The following is a 16,779-nucleotide window of genomic DNA, read 5'->3' on the forward strand; positions in this document are numbered from 1 at the left end:
TATCCTGACTTAAACTGAGACGTTTATTCGAGAAGTTTATTATGAACTGAAAACAATTAGGCTTACTAGACACATTTTATGTCAGAGCGGTGAGCGGAGCGTTTGATTGGTCCGTGAGCGACTGAGCTAAATATTAATAGTAGGCTGAAAAATAGCAGTTATGTTTCAGTCCGACATTCTGTGACATTACAGCCAATATTTTGTGTCATTTTTATTTAAAGAGTGCCTAAAACAACTGTATAATAACTGATAACGTATATTTGATTTTCGTGAACATATAGCTGCCATAGTGCAACATTCAAAATAAACGCACAAAAGATGAAATGCACTATGAACACCTTTATTATAACAGGCTCTAAAGAAAAATAGACCAAAACAAGGGGAAACGCGGTCTTAAAACGTCAAACCTCAATCGTTGCAGCATTTTAGAATGTACTTTTAGAAACTTGGACAAAGTAGCTGCGTCCTAGAAGGCTGCATGCGTCCTCCGGAGATCACATTTGTGTTTTTTGGATATGACATTGAGGTTTATTCAGGTTTTATTTCACAAAAGCGACAGTTACATTGGGCACAAGTGATGCGATGTCTTCTTAAGAGAAATAATATAAATGTTATTAAAAAAAATTAACTGAAATGAGCCTGTATCAAACCTCTTGTCGCCCGCGCACCTCCGCAAATGGACGAGGCGTTTGTAGTTGACGCGCATGCCGTTGTGCTATTAGGGTACAATCACACAGAACGCGCTTTTCATTTTTGGCTACATTACATTGTTCCTCTTACAATGAGACCCAATGTTTTTAAATCTGTGATGGTCTTCTTAGCATATTTTAATCAAATGTGTCTGGCCTTTGCGCACAGGTTTATTCAAACTGTGTTTTTCAATGTAAAATGACGACAAAAAGCCTGAATAACAATAATTTGACACAATTTTATTCTCAACCAACTAAATTTGAAAATGATCTGACATTTTAATACAATAAAAGTTAAACATCTTTTTCCACAATTGAAACACTTCATGGTTTGTGCACAAACATTTCAGAGAGGTCCGGAAAACAACAACAACAACCACAACAACGTGACAAATGCATGATGTAAGATGTGTAAGATATATACGTGCAACAAGCAAAAGTGACTGAACAAACACAACACAACACAATGAACGCTGTGTTAATGCATGTATGTGTGTAAATCATTCAAAACATGAACATTTCACAGCAAAGATATGAATTGATTCTGTTAGTGTCAATGATGTTGTGATCCCGGTTTGATACATGAACACAATACAGTGGAACCTCATTCTCATTGAAAGGGTTTGACAATTTTCATAGAAATGTAGTTCTGTAAGGAAAAACACACACACAAACAGTTATGACTTCACAAAAGTACTGTTCATATGAAATTCGATGTTATGAATGAGTCAGGAATGTTGAGTATGTACTCACAGGTAATGAATAGAGCAGGATTCCAATGAATAACAGCACTAAGCTCAGAACGATAAAGCCGATGAACAGCCACTTAAATTTGCGCCAGACGATGAACTTGCAGGTCTTGCACGGATTAGTGAACCAGAAGAAAGAGGTTTCAGGTCGCCTGAGAAAACAGAGCAACAAATCTCATGATGATGGTGTCACACAGTGAAATATCTCAGGCAGACAGCGACAGAAGAGTTTTACTTGGGAGGATCCAGCTTTGGGTTCATATTGGGTTCATCTCTGCCTTTTCCAGCAGGTCTTTCATCCACTTCCTTCTCATTCACGATCTCCAGAGTCAACTCAATCTTCCCCTGTAAACAACAACAACACATCAACAAGAGATTTCATTGATGAACAGCAGGAGTGTGTTATTGTACTTACACCCAGTTCCCTCTTTCCGTTTGTCTCCATGTAACACGGCCACCATCCTCTCACTGACTTCTGCTCAAACAGAGACTTCGGTTCTGATTTTGGAGGACTCGTCTCATCAGGCAACATGGCAAGAGAACATTTCTCTGATGCTTTGGCGGGATTGATGAGGCGATGCAGATCCAGTTCAATAGCACCTGTGAGTTAAAAACATTTGCCACTGAATTAGATCAGGTTCTTTTGAAGACAGCACAAGTTCTGAGGTCAACACACATCTCACCCAGATAATCGTCCAGAGAGAATTTATCATTGTCCCATATCTGAATGTTCAGTTTGGGTGGAATTCTTAACTCAGTTTTGTCAAGGCTCCAGAAGTGTTCCTATTCAGAGGACAGAAACAGAAGAATACAATGACGCTTGCAAATACCTTTGATTACAAACGTTTCTGCCGATCCTTCTTTACCTTTTTCGACACAAGACAGAGTTGCTCTGCAGGCAGATACTCGAATCCAAACACAAATCTCCAGTTAAAGTTTCCATCACCATCCAGAGATCTGTAGTGGACGTCTGTCTTTTGTTTATCTTCTTCCATTCCTGGCATCCACCTGATCGATAAGAAACGCATTGGATCAGCACAAATGATGTTAAACATGAGTAAAAACATCTCAAAAGAGATTTGTCATCACGTACCCCTTCACATAGACGTCGCTCATGCGTTCTCCAGTAACGCTGGTTTCATCCAGAACTACATCGGTCGTGTTCCACACGATGACACGCAGAAAATACCTGACAGGAAAAACACTGAACGTGAGTCACCGACCTCAGGACCGGATCTGAACAACACAAAAGTTCCGGCTCACTTTTTGGCCTTGCGTGGTGATATGTCGAACGGAGGTCCGGGAGGGCCGAGGCTTTTGGGGAAAATGTCAACCCACATCTGAAGTCTTCCCTGGAAAACGCAGACACAGTCAAGAATGTGTTTAACGCGTGTTTGACGCGTGTGAAATGTGAAGTCAAACCTGCGGGAGAGTCGGCTGGAAGCTGCTGTACAGAGTTCTGGTCTCGACGTGTTCTGGAACCAGACCTTGAGATCTGAGCACGTGCAGAGCGATCCGTTCACTCGCAGGACCCAGATGCTGATGAAGTTCCTTGTTCGCTTCTAAAACACAACACATTCTAACATGATATGATATAGCACTGCAGTGTTGAACTAGACGAGTGACGTGTGTCAAACCCTTGAGTGTTTGTGGGGTTAAAACAGCCAAATGTTTTCCATCTTAAAGGGACAGTTCACTCAAAAATGAAACTTCTGTCATCATTTACTCGCCCTCAAACCTGTAGAAATGTATTTGTTCTGTTAAACACAGAGAAAGATATTTGTAAGAATGTTAGCAATTTTCGGTTCTGTGACATCATCCACTACCGTAGTAGGAAAACAAATACTGTATAGTTGTTTTGTTGTGTTGAACACAAAGTGAGATATTGTGAAGAATTTAGGAACACAAACAGTTCTCGAGCACCGTTGACTACCATTTCATTCGTCCTACTACGGCAGTCGATGATGTCACAGAATTGAAAATGACTAACATTCTTCCAAATATCTTTCTCTGTGTTCATCGGAGCAAAGACATTTATACAGGTATGAAATGACACGAGGGCGAGTAAATGAGTGCCTTGACATGCACAGACTGACTCCGATTATGCTTAATAAGCTGATAACATGTAAGCTCATGTAAACGTGTAAAACGGTTTTCTTTTATCGGGAAAGCTCATAAACGGCGTAAGCAAAACCCGCTCGTCAGAGGTCGTTTTTCGCACATTACTCTGACTTCGCGCTGCATGTAAACGCCTTTCCCGGCTTTCTCTCAGTTTAGTTTATGTGCGCATGTCTGACAGCGCTATAGTAAAAGTCCCAAATGGAAGTAACAGTAAAATAACGCATAAAAGTCCGCTCTGGAATCATGCAGTTGATGGAGAAACGGCAAAATGAAGAACTATAATTGCATTTGCAGGTACTGGGGACATGAGAAGAGATATAAAAATACAGCTTCTGACCCATTTCCCGCTGCATTTTTAATTACTAGACGGACTATCGATGGTGACGTCACCGCACGCGAGAAACCCGGCAAGTCTCAAACTTCCATGTAAGCTGATTTATTGATGTGCATGTAAACACGTGAAAACAGGTTTCTTTTATAAACTGATTTTAGATATCCGTTTATTTTGCGCATCTAAACGCACTCAATAATGACAGAATTTTCATTTTTGGGTGAACTATCCCTTTAACCATTATTTTTGCCGCTGTTTGTTTTGACATAAAGAAGCTGAAAAGACAAGAATCACCAAAGTCAGAGAGGCAATAGAGTCGACCAGCAAACGTTAGCGTGTTTCCGTTGTCTTCACTCCTGGGTGGACTCAGTCCTTTCAGTCGAGCGTGATGTTGAAGGATCTGAGATGGCCTGAGCTGATCACGCCACTGATTCGCTCCAGAACTATAGAAAGGACAGCACAAAGACGACGGCCAATCAGTGTCTGTCCTCAAAATGACATGACTTCAAGCGTACGTGGGGTCACAGATCTCACATGCAGTACGTCTGCGGTAAACCACAGTAAGAACCAAAGTAAGACAGCAGACGGTTCTCCAGATCGATGACCGTCTCGCCGACCTTCTCATCACGACTCAACAGATCAAAGTCATAGATGGCGATCTTCAGGTCTTTATCTTGAGGTAAGAAGCAGGTCATCTCAAACAATCTGATGAGAGACACAAAATCATTCCGACGGCTGAAGTCTGAAGGTCTGAACGCTAAACGCTGACATCACGTTACCTTCCAAACACAGGACACAGAGTATTGGGGATGTAGCCGTCTCTGTCGTCGATGGATTTTCTGCCCAATGAGATCTTGATGTAGGGGTCACACTAATACAAACACACTTGATTCAGTTTCCCTCGAGATCTTAACATCCATTCAAACTCAAACTTCTGTCTGCTCCGAGATGAATTACTTTGCCATTGTTGTCTTTGGGTTGAAGATCCACACCTTGAACCACGTAGATTTTGACGACACACTCCTGCGGTCCGCTGTCGGGCAGCTCTATGAACTGCTGGGGCGGAGGGGTCACCCCGGGGTCATCGGGTAACAGGTAGATCTTAAAAGAGCCCTGAACACAAACCCATCAGCGCTCGTCTAGAACACGACATCATGAAGAGAAGAGTGCTCACGAAACAAACGCCTCACCTTAAATTCACCGACCACATCCGGATCCTCATCATCGCCGTCACATTTCCCACGATGCAGTCTGAAGGTTTTGCAGAAATCACTCAGACCCATGAACTCCTTCACATTTTCCAGCTCGCTATCGTACACCTGTACAGACCCGTCGAACACGCGTTCAACATGAGGAAACTAGCGTTGATGCTAAGAGCGTGAACTCACCTCCAGCGTGTCGTAACCTTTCTCCAGGTACGGACGGCACTTGTTACGCTCTCCGATAGAAGCATAAAACTTACTCCACCAATCCACCGTCTCTTTCTCCTGTCGCACAAAGACAACACACATCATCATCTGATGCTCATGAATATCGAAGAAAGACCACAGTGAGGTGAAAACGAACTCACCTTCTCTCGCTGCTGAAAACATCAACCACATCATCACCACCACCATCACACATAGAACACAAACACATTGAAAACATGTTACACACGCTGCCAAGAAGAAACACAAACCCAAACTGTCTAAAAGATTTCACCCAGGCAGACATGAACAACTAGTGTACTACATTAAAACACGCACACGCTCTGGATCACAATGAGTGTTGTTGTGTATACGGTAAACACACAGATATGAATTATAATTCATTCAATTAAAACAAAGCCCAGATGATCACATGTAGATGTTGGAACGGTCAGCACGTAACACGGTGTAGAACTACAGTTACAGACACACAGTCAACATGAGTGTCCACAGAGCGCTTCTGACCATTCCATTATGATCACACACGCACACAGATGATTCTGAGGCATCTACGATTAGAACAAACATGAGCTGTACAAACACAATCAACAACAACAATTACACAATAAGAGCTTGATTGACTTCATTCATCAGTGTGTGTGTTATAAAGATGAAGTGTGTCTCTAACATGACTGATATATGTTGACTGTAAACATGTTCCTAGAGACATTCAGTACATACTTGAAGTGGACTAGAAGAGGCCATTTTGTCAACAGCAGCTGAGATGCCATACAAAAACTGAAATCGACAAGTTAAAAGCACATTCACACACACACACATGTTGTGTACGAGACAGACAGATGTGAGATGTGCGGTACCTGAGCTTCCAGAAGAGTCTCTCTGCCGTCTTCAATGTTCACGTGAAGATCTCTGGGAGCAGCTGCCATTAAAGCCACTGAAGAAGAGAGACATGATGTTCCTTCAGACGTGTGTGTGTGTGTGTTTGTCATCATGTGTTAGGATGTACTGGTTTAGCTATATTTGTGAGGGCCAAATGTCCTCAGTACCACAGTGAAATACGTGTGAACCCACTTGTGAGGACATTTGACTGGTCCTCACTAAATAAAAAGGCTCATAATTGGCTCAAATAGTGTTTGTCTTTAAATGTAATAGAGTGCACATGTTTGTGTGATTATTAGGTTAAGGGTCAGGGTTAGGGATAGGGGATAGAATATATCATAAGCCTGATATAAAATCAATGGAAGTCTATGTAATGTCCTCACTAGTATAGTCAAACAAACCTGTGTGGGTGTGTGTGTGTGTGTGTGTGCGTGAGTGGATGTGTGTGCGTGAGTGTGTGTGTGCGCGTCTGCGTATGTGTGGGTGTGTGCGTGAGTGGATGTGTGTGCGTGAGTGTGTGTGTGCGCGTCTGCGTATGTGTGGGTGTGTGTGTGTGTGTGTGCGTGAGTGTGCGCGTCTGCGTATGTGTGGGTGTGTGTGTGTGTGTGCGTGAGTGATGTGTGCGTGCAGTGTGTGTGTGGCGTCTGGTGTGTGGTGTGTGTGTGTGTGTGCGTGAGTGTGCGCGTCTGCGTATGTGTGGTGTGTGAGTGGTTGTGTGTGTGTGTGTTGTGGTTGTGTGTGTGTGTGTGTGTGTGCTGTGAGTGGATGTTGTGCTTGTGCGCGTCTGCGTGTGTGTGTGTGTGTGTGTGTGTGTGTGTGTGTGCGTGAGTGGATGTGTGTGAGTGTGTGTGTTCGTATGTGTGGGTGTGTGTGTGAGTGTGTGTACCTTTAGAAGACAGCGCAACTTCAGCTGTGGTGACGTACGGATCACATCGAAACTCTTCCAGATGAGTGATGACACACTGACCCACCACAGGCTTCCTGCCGAACGGTCTGTGATCGATCACCTTCAGCACAATAGGTGGAGCATACATCTCCTCTTTGGGAAGAAACTGAGGACAAGAAATACAAACACTGCATCAAAGCAAGTGACAATTATTCTAAAAAAACCTTTCTGGTAAAACACAAGTGACTTATTAAAGGATTAAACCACAAATAAAGCCTGCGTCACTTCAGTGAATAGAAACGCTCCTCAATGGCGCGACCTCACAGTGTGTGTTCCAGCTGATGCTCACCACTTTTAACATGAGAACGTTTCCGGGGAAATTGGGGCTCTTCTTGATGTTTTTAATGACAGCCGTCTGAACTCTCTCTCCTCCACACTCCACCACCAGACTGGGTGAGGTGACGGGAGCCAGCTGATACGTCTTCATGTTACGCAAACCCCACGCCAGAACCTGAAAGAGCACCAGAGCCAACGTGACTCCAGAAACACAACTCGAACAGATGATTGGACGGAATGAACGTGGGTTTCTCTGACCTCTATAGCAGTGAGCTGCACCACCGGCCGAACTCCTTGAGGAACCATGTAAAGTGCGTCTCCTCTTTTAGGCGGAGCGATGGGGAGTTCAACATCACTTCCCTGTAACACAAGATGAGAATGAAGATGTTTCCTGGTGTTCAAGCTCTACAGTGTGTGATGACGAAGAGAGTGGAACCTTTAAAAAGAGCTCAGCGGCCACCAGCAGTTCACCAGCAGACACGCGTCTGTTCATCACACACTCCCACTGAAGCTTCACACTCCCACAATCCATACTGGACTTCAACTTCACCACAGGAACGCATGAACACCTGCCCAACATCTCATCTTTACCCTGCCAACACAACACAACACAACACAACACAACACAACACACATCACAGAGTAAAGAGTCCAACCAAACCCTCCGTCCTAACACTGCACGGATCACGTGGATTTGAAATGTGAACACTCTCATACAGACCACTTGATCGCTGTCAAAGATTTCCAGAAGCACTAGCGGTGGGTTCTGAGCCAGAGTCTGAGGGTCTCCGTAAATCTCCAGGTTTGGAAAGATTAGAGTCTGATCCCAGGTGGGGTTGAGGGTGCTTTTGATGGTCTCTGTTGTTTGACTCTGATGCAGGAATGAGACGTGAACATACGGGTCTGCGGTTTAAAGTCACATGGTTTCAGTCGTGCGGTGTGAGAGAGAGAATGGTGAGAAAGTGAGCGACATTGATGTGTTTGCAGACCTGAGAAGCTGTCTTTATCCAGAGCGGGAAGATTTCTGGCCTGAAACACATGAACTCTCAGATGATACGTGTACAATCCTGAATGAAACAAAGAGACGTGAATGAAGATCACAGCAGGATTGTGTGTCAGTTATGTGTAATAGCACCATCACTTTCTTCTCTTCATGATGTAGTGCGTCAGACTCACGGTCAAATGTACACGACGCAGTGGGTGCGTTTCCTCCAAGCTGAACAGAAGAATCTGCTTTAGATGTTTTCTCTTCCCCTTTAGACTCCGTATCCACTCCCTGTGAAGCACATCCACTCATCAGCTAATAAACATCGCCATTATTTCAACACGTGTACTGAACGAGCGGTGATGCTAACCAGCGCCCCCTCCAGTCTGAAGATGGCTGACGCTCCGAGTCGATCGGCCGGCGACATCTTCCTCCTCCAGCGGCGACGCCTGAACGTGTCGGATGAGCGCTGCTCCCGATGAAACTTCCAGCCAATGAGAGACGAGTATTCCCAGCCCTCTGGATCTCCATCATCTTTCTTCTACACATCAAACACAAGCAGAACGTCACACACCACACGTGTGCTTCACACATCACAAGTCTCGTGTTCGAGCTTGGACACTTGCATCGGCCGCCGTCTTGGCACCGGGAGTCTTCTTGCGAGGGCGGATCATTCTTCTGCGCCGGTGCACGTGGTACATCTTCTCAGCGGGCACCCAGGATTTGGGTTTGTTATCAGGTGGAACCGTGACTCCATATTCCCAACCTAAATTCACAAACATCACAAACGTTCAGCAAGAGCTCAGAGTTCAGTCTCCGATGAGATGATGTGAATGTCACACCTTTCTCGTCCACGGCTCTGTTCACATCGAAGGTCCAGTTCTCCTGCCACTGCCAGCCGGCCGGACACTGAACCTCTGCAGGACTCTGAACCTTCTCTCCGTTCTGAAAACACACAACACTTCACTCTTTACACTGGATACTGACGGATGAAACATCACACTGAATGTGAAGAAGCTCGTCTGACAGGGGCTGAAAGGTGTGATCATCACACATATGATATTCACCACATCAGTGTAGGCTTCAGCCGCAGGCTTCCATTCTCCTCCCGGGAATCTGCTCTCGTTCTCATAAACCTCATCCAGAAACTCTGTGTGTCCAGCGTCCGCTTCAGCCAGAAGACTGACAACCACAACAACAACAACACATCACATCACATCATAATGGGTGTTTCTGTGCTTCTCCTCACGTCAAGAGAATCATCACATTTGAGCATTTACACCAATTACTTTGGTTTCACATGATTTATTAAAGAAGACTTTCACAGGTATATATGGATGGCTGGATGTCAGGGCCGGCGCCACCTATAGGCAGAGCTGCAGTTGCCTAGGGCCTCGGGCTTGAAGGCGGGGCCTCCATAACAGTAAAGTGTCTCCAACTTCCACGCACATAACATCAAACTACTGCAACGGTGTTTCCAAAACATACACGCAGCAGTCTACAGAGTCTTGGCTGCACGCACCGGTACTGCACGACGCATGTCCCTGCGTATCTCTTTTACAGTCTTTCGTCTTGTTTGTCATCCCAAAAAATGAGTCTTTTTACGCGTTTTTAAACTTTCTGTCGATTTCTCACTCGAAGTGCGCGTGCGCACATGTAGACGCCAGTTCTCAAACAGCGCAAGGCTACAAGCAAGTTATCGTCTATCGTGTCTTATATACTGCGAAATACAAGGTATGTCAAAAACACATGAAAACAGTCCGTTGTGTCTTAAATGAAAGTAAACAGTCGGAACTATATCACTAAATCTCCACTTCTCGTCGTGTCGCGATCACACTGTCTATTCTCAGATAACAACCAGCTGCATTACATTATTCCTCACGCATAGACTAAAAACCTGCTGCTGTTTTTGTCGTCAATGTTAATCAAACAACAAAATACAAAATCATGAACTGCTCTTGACTAAAGACGTTTTGTGTCTTTATTTTAAATCATAGTGTTTGTTTGTTTAATTCATACAGTGAAGAAGCAGTGTTTCATTTCTACATTATTCGGTTTCTTTGTTAAAATGCTACTGGGCTGTTAAATAGACCCACTGTACCTGACAGTAAAATCAAATGGTGAAATAAGATTTAGCTAACCCCTAAATAGTCCATCATTCTTTCTTTTTTTTTTGAAGTGGAACACACCTAAGGTACGCCTAAACACTTGTCCACCAGCCAAGACAGGCCGCATAAAACACACTTTACAGTAGACTAAACTCATCCAAAAGAGTGGAGAAGTAATGCGTTACTGTAAAATTATTGCAAAGAACAACAAAAAAATGTAATCCAGAGTTACATTTTCACAGTGTAATAAAATACTTTCTTCTAAAAGGTGGAGGGGAGGGGGTGCTGTGAGGGGCCTCCAAAATCATTCTTGCCTTGGGCCTCCAAATGTTTAGAACCGGCCCTGCTGGATGTGTGCGTGCGTGTAAATAATGTTTGTGATGAGAAGGAAAACATCTCACGATCTTTCTGGATCAACTTTCCATTCTCCTTCCCACTCCCAGCCCACAGGGGGCAGAAAATACTCCTGCTTCAGTTTGACTTTCCCCGTCACATCAGAGAATTTACTGCGGTTCATCAGTCCGGTCGTCCCCCATTTCCCCAAAACCTGCGCCTGATTCTCATACTGAACACACACAAAAACATTTAGTGCAAATCTCTCAAGCTCCAAACGCATCTAAACATGTGAAATCAGTCTTCACCAGTTCTGCAAACACATTAAAGGTCCCCTCAGCAAACGGATTAAACTTCTTCTCATCTGCAGCCAGACCGAGCCACATGTTGACACGGATCTGAACGGGAATCTTCAAACCCTTGTTCTTATCCATGGGCCACTGTCAGCGAACACAATAAAGCACATACGTGACGTGACGCAAGAGATGTTTTGTTTATCACATGCTGTGCGAGTGTGAGAATACCTGCATGAAGATGCTTTGAGTTTTGCCGCAGTCTCGTCCACATGCCTGTTGACTGTGAGTTGAATAGAGGACGTGATGTGCCGGGACACGAGCGTACGCTACCCTCTTCTCTCCTCGCAACATCCAGATGATCACATCAGGCATACTGTTCTGAGGCTTCACAACACACCACATGATCACGGGTTATTTTAATCGTGTAACACGGGTCCCGAGAGAGAGAAAGGATGAATGCACATATAATCAAAGTGTCCGCAGCTAGATTTCTATGACAATATTCACCTCAGCGTTTGTTCGTAAATCAGTCTGTGTTATGTTCATATCATTTAGCATTAAAGGTGTGAGTTTATTTTGATTTGTTTAATGTTTGAGTACAGTGACGTCAGATGTGAACACACCTCTTCAGCCAGTTGGTTGAGTTTGTTCAGCCAGCTCTCAATGATGCTCACACACTTCTGAACGTCTGTGGCCTCTTCAAACAGAAGTCTAGCTCCGTCCATGATGTTCTTCAGACAACCGTCCCGTAACTTCTTTATCTGAATGTCCAGAGCCGTGAGGTTGGGCTTCCCCTCCAGATCGGGAATTTTACAACTGAAGACATAAAGACAAATGCTTCATGTAACTGTGACCCTACATAACATCAGAACACACTGAACAGTCTAATACATCATCCTCATCCTCATCATCATCCTCATAATGTCATCATAATCATCATCGTCATCCTCCTCACCCTCCTCATCATCATCACCCTCCTCATAATGTCATCATAATCATCACCCTCCTCATAATGTCATCATAATCATCATCACCCTCCTCCTCGTCCTCATCCTCATAATGTCATCATAATCACCCTCATCGTCCTCATCCTCATAATGTCATCATAATCATCATCCTCATCATCATCACCCTCCTCATAATGTCATCATAATCATCACCCTCCTCATAATGTCATCATAATCATCATCACCCTCCTCCTCATCCTCATCCTCATAATGTCATCATAATCACCCTCATCGTCCTCATCCTCATAATGTCATCATAATCATCATCCTCATCATCATCACCCTCCTCATAATGTCATCATAATCATCACCCTCCTCATAATGTCATCATAATCATCATCACCCTCCTCCTCATCCTCATCCTCATAATGTCATCATAATCATCCTCATCGTCCTCATCCTCATAATGTCATCATCATCATCACCCTCCTCATAATGTCATCATAATCATCATCATCCTCATAATGTCATCATAATCATCATCCTCATCATCATCACCCTCCTCATAATGTCATCATAATCATCATCACCCTCCTCCTCATCCTCATAATGTCATCATAATCACCCTCATCCTCCTCATCCTCATCATCATCACCCTCCTCATAATGTCATCATAATCATCATCGTCATCCTCCTCACCCTCCTCATCATCATCACCCTCCTCATAATGTCATCATAATCATCATCCTCCTCATCCTCATAATGTCATCATAATCACCCTCATCCTCATCATGATCACCCTCTTCCTCATCATAATCATCATCATCATCATGACTTCTTTACCTGCTGAGATCTTCCAGTAAGTGATTGATGAGTCTCATCCAGATCTCCACCAGTCTGGTGTCAGAGGCTTTGGACTGAATTTCTGTCTTTAACAGAGTCAGGTTTGTTTGCTGAAATAACAGTGAGATTCGTGTTAAATCCTAGTGACACTAGTGACTGTCATATGAAGCACTGACTTACCAGACGTTCAGAGATGTAGAGGAGAATGTTGAGCGAATCTAAGCGATGACTGATGTCCTCCCAGAAGGATGTGATGGCCACCACAGGTTTAGTGTCGCCCCACGGCAGATAATAATAATTATTACCTGAACACAACAAACCAAAGAAAACAAAGATGTCTGAGTTTTTCCCGATCAGTTCTCACGTCTGCTGTGCCATCTTTCACGTGTTTGTGTGAACACCAGCTCTTTCTCTACACACTTGCAGGTGATGTGTAGACTCACGTGTGAGTGTGTAATGTAAAGGAGGATATGGTATGTTTGTTATTTCTGTAGGTAAGAGCTGATGATGGGGGATCTCACCGTCAAACATGGCACAGCTGTACTGAGTGCTGGAGGCCAGAGGTTTACATGTCGAATCCATTTTGTTGCCGTAGTTCCCGATGCTGACTTCAAACTGAATGGGTTCTCCAGGTTCTTGTATCATAGTGGCGCTGTGGAACACTGCACACAGACACAACTTCCGTCTGCGCTGGTATTTCTATCACAAACAAACACAACGTGTGTCAATGAAAGCTGGCCGTCAATAAACGCTTCCTACAGAAACTCAAAGTGAGAGACGCACCTGAACAACCAACACATCATCACTCGATAGGTCTTCAACACTCTTCTCAGCCTTTCCATCCAGTTTAGTGGAGAGTTCAATCAGAATTCTGCCTCTGTAAGCGGCTCCTTCACCCTGACATCAGTCACAAACATAACACATCACACAACACACACGCACACAATAAACACGAGGACAACTGCAGTCATGTAAGAATATCTCAGAAACGTCTGACTAAGGCAATGTAGAACAACAGCAATCTAATATGATTGTACAGATAATATATGAAGAGTTTGTTTCCAAAATCATGTTCTTTTCATTGTGCATTCAAATGACTATCAATTAAACTGCAGTTGGTTTGTTTTGATTCAAGCCATAATAACTCCAGAAATACAGCTAACTAACACAATAAAACACATGATTTAAAACATGTTTTAACCAAACCCTTCATTCCCTGCATGTGTTGATTGGTCATGATGACAGATGTGTTTGTCTCACACAGTGAATTCAGATCGTCAGCTGTTACCTTGCCTAAATTCAGCTCTTCATATGGGTCAGATAAGTTTGTGAATTCTCTCAGACTGCCGTACAGATTGATGTAACACGGGCCAAACGTGGGCAGAAAACCCATCTCAGATTCTCCCGTCTCTCCTGTCACACAACACAAAACATCCTGTCTCTCACAAACTCACACCACACTTCATTCCTCCGAGAGGTTTTATACGGACACATTAGTGTTATTATGGAAGCAGAGAGCAGCGTTCCGTGCTGTTAAACACATACTGTGAGTTCATTCATGCTACACGTCACATGCCAGTAACATAGAAGATGAGTGTGTTTGTGTTCATTCACAGACGGTGTGCAGACGTACAATCTTAAAGTGTCATTTATTTGCCATCATGTGTTTGTAACCCTGTATGTGACTCTTCCTTCAGTGAAACACAACAGAAGATATTTTGAGAAATGACTCAGTGGTTTTGTGTTCATACAATGGAAGTCAATGGGGTTCAGAGTTGTTTCATGACAACATTCTTCAAAATATCTTCTTTTGTGTTCTGCAGAAGAAAGAAACTCATACAGGTTTGACACGACATGAAGATGAATAAATGACAACAGAATTCTCATTTTTTGATGAACTGTCACTTTAAAATGTTAAACGTGTTAAATGTTTCTCATGTTATATCGTCTGTGAAACACAACGTGTTTGAATTCCAGCAGCAGTGTAAAGAAACGTGTGAACATTGTTTGAGGAATAAAAACAGTTGATGTTGAATTGAAACAGCATGAAGATGAGCAGACTTTCATGTTTAGATGTTTCTGGAGTCAGTAAATATATTAAACCTGTTTTTGATGACAATCCATATTCTGACAGATCCTCTATTACAGAGAAACAATAAATGTTATTAAAGACTATGGTTTCACATGGGACGTTCAAATACACATGAAGTTTATAAGAAGGTGGACAATAACGAAGTAAATCTACCTGAGTACTGTACTTAAGTACACTTTTTGAGTATCTGTACTTTACTTGAGTATTATTTTTTCTGAGTACTTGTACTTTAACTTTACTACATTTGAAAGACAAATATCATACTTTTTACTCCACTACATTTATAAAAAGGTCCAAAAGTAGAAAGTGGTTTCTATGCAGCGGGGTTTCCTGTGTGCGCAATTTATCTGACTTGCGATCTGCCAGGACCTTTTACTGTTGCCAAGTATTTCAGTTTTTCTATGCTCGCCTTTTTCCGGCAAGCTTTGAATGGCCATTTGGCAGATTTTTTTAACAAAAATCTGGCAACTCTGGGATCTTCCCCGTTACACTAATGTAAACGTAGGCGCTGCTACACAGTTGAAACATTGTCATGAAAATGATCGGCATAACGGCTAAACGGTAAATAAGCATCACATACACCTTGAGCTACACGTGTGTGTTAACTTCTGATCTGCTGCTATATCATTTAAAGCGATTTGGAAAATGAATGATGTTTTTACTGAAGTAACTATAGTTGAAGTTTTCCTGTTGAAATAAAAACAATAGAACCCTTCCCAAAATACAACATAAAATGTAATGGATTTAATGGTTATAATGGGAATTGTACTATGGATACTTGTTGTCTACTTGTATGTGATGGATTCTATTGATGGGATGGTAAATCCTATTGGAATAAACCCCAAAACACGCTACAAAGAGGAATTTAATTAAAAAATCTAATTCGAATTCTTTAGTAAAACCACAGCAACTAAAAATACCATAGTTTCATTATACTAGCTATAGTTTATGTTTGTAGTTAAATTATGGTAATACAAATGGTAATAAATCCAACAAACACATGGCTTCTACACTTTACTATTTACAAGAACCTTACTACTTACTGGTAAATTGCTGCTAAAACGGGTAAAGGGAATATACAAAATAAAAGAACACTGCTCATAAATACATATAGGCCTAGGGGGCTAATGAGGATAATTAGGCTAAATGATCATACAGGATTATATCTAAACTAAACACATATGTGCTAAACATATGAAGCTCTTAAAGGAGTTGCTCACTGCAAAATTTGCCCCCATTGACTTTCCATAGTACCAACTTTTACTTGTAGTGGAGTAATATTTGACCAGTAGTATCTGTACTTTCACTCAAGTAAGGAAGTTGTGTACTTCGTCCACCTCTGCTTTTAAAGGTGAAGAGAAATTATTTTCACACCAAACAAAACAAATGAAAGACGTGTGAAATAAAGAACTGAAGCATGAAAGACCGTGTGTGTGTGTGCAGTGTCAGGTCTGAACGCGAATCAGAATGTGTGTCAAACACCTCACCGTGCTTCAGTCTAAATACTGTACCATCAGTTAAACTCCACCTTTAATACAATCAAATAACTCATAACATGTTATACCTTCAACTTCACCACCAGAGGATGCTATTTTGGTCAGATCCAGATATGTGGTGCCTACGGCATCATTCCCAGAGAGACGATCCCTGAGGAAGAAAGAGACAGAGGGCGAGCGAGAGAGAGCGAGAGAGAGAGAGAGAGAGGGAGAGAGAGAGAGACAGAGAGAGAGAGAGACAGAGAGAGAGAGAGAGAGAGA

At 42.8% G+C, this 16,779-nt stretch overlaps 1 protein-coding gene across 3 annotated transcripts in view; it reads right to left on the minus strand.

The window, feature by feature from the left end:
* Nucleotides 1-908: 908 nt before the first annotated feature.
* The window catches only part of myof (myoferlin), a 26,759-nt gene continuing 10,888 nt past the window's right edge, over nt 909-16,779 (minus strand). The window contains exons 16-54 of one of the 3 annotated variants that reach the window (XM_057357977.1): nt 16,587-16,669; nt 14,219-14,343; nt 13,714-13,827; nt 13,452-13,629; nt 13,111-13,235; nt 12,931-13,040; nt 11,764-11,956; nt 11,369-11,524; nt 11,153-11,284; nt 10,913-11,076; nt 9,471-9,585; nt 9,246-9,348; nt 9,030-9,169; nt 8,774-8,944; nt 8,595-8,694; nt 8,408-8,485; nt 8,140-8,321; nt 7,855-8,010; nt 7,677-7,778; nt 7,432-7,593; nt 7,083-7,248; nt 6,175-6,251; nt 6,038-6,094; nt 5,461-5,469; nt 5,279-5,377; nt 5,081-5,209; nt 4,848-5,003; nt 4,670-4,761; nt 4,425-4,595; nt 4,185-4,333; nt 2,861-3,000; nt 2,702-2,790; nt 2,532-2,627; nt 2,305-2,446; nt 2,122-2,221; nt 1,854-2,038; nt 1,674-1,783; nt 1,443-1,590; nt 909-1,338 (exon numbers count right to left, since the gene is read on the minus strand). In XM_057357977.1, coding sequence (XP_057213960.1) covers nt 1,300-1,338; nt 1,443-1,590; nt 1,674-1,783; nt 1,854-2,038; nt 2,122-2,221; nt 2,305-2,446; nt 2,532-2,627; nt 2,702-2,790; nt 2,861-3,000; nt 4,185-4,333; nt 4,425-4,595; nt 4,670-4,761; nt 4,848-5,003; nt 5,081-5,209; nt 5,279-5,377; nt 5,461-5,469; nt 6,038-6,094; nt 6,175-6,251; nt 7,083-7,248; nt 7,432-7,593; nt 7,677-7,778; nt 7,855-8,010; nt 8,140-8,321; nt 8,408-8,485; nt 8,595-8,694; nt 8,774-8,944; nt 9,030-9,169; nt 9,246-9,348; nt 9,471-9,585; nt 10,913-11,076; nt 11,153-11,284; nt 11,369-11,524; nt 11,764-11,956; nt 12,931-13,040; nt 13,111-13,235; nt 13,452-13,629; nt 13,714-13,827; nt 14,219-14,343; nt 16,587-16,669 — 4,843 coding nt within the window. In that variant the 3' untranslated portion in view covers nt 909-1,299. Of the gene's footprint in view, nt 1,339-1,442; nt 1,591-1,673; nt 1,784-1,853; nt 2,039-2,121; nt 2,222-2,304; nt 2,447-2,531; nt 2,628-2,701; nt 2,791-2,860; nt 3,001-4,184; nt 4,334-4,424; nt 4,596-4,669; nt 4,762-4,847; nt 5,004-5,080; nt 5,210-5,278; nt 5,378-5,460; nt 5,473-6,037; nt 6,095-6,174; nt 6,252-7,082; nt 7,249-7,431; nt 7,594-7,676; nt 7,779-7,854; nt 8,322-8,407; nt 8,486-8,594; nt 8,695-8,773; nt 8,945-9,029; nt 9,170-9,245; nt 9,349-9,470; nt 9,586-10,912; nt 11,077-11,152; nt 11,285-11,368; nt 11,525-11,763; nt 11,957-12,930; nt 13,041-13,110; nt 13,236-13,451; nt 13,630-13,713; nt 13,828-14,218; nt 14,344-16,586; nt 16,670-16,779 lie in introns of all 3 variants that reach the window. The other 2 variants (XM_057357976.1, XM_057357974.1) reach the window with 2 other exon arrangements.

The sequence above is a fragment of the Triplophysa rosa genome, linkage group LG18 (genome assembly GCF_024868665.1).
Source record: "Triplophysa rosa linkage group LG18, Trosa_1v2, whole genome shotgun sequence".
NCBI classification, from domain to species: domain Eukaryota; kingdom Metazoa; phylum Chordata; class Actinopteri; order Cypriniformes; family Nemacheilidae; genus Triplophysa; species Triplophysa rosa.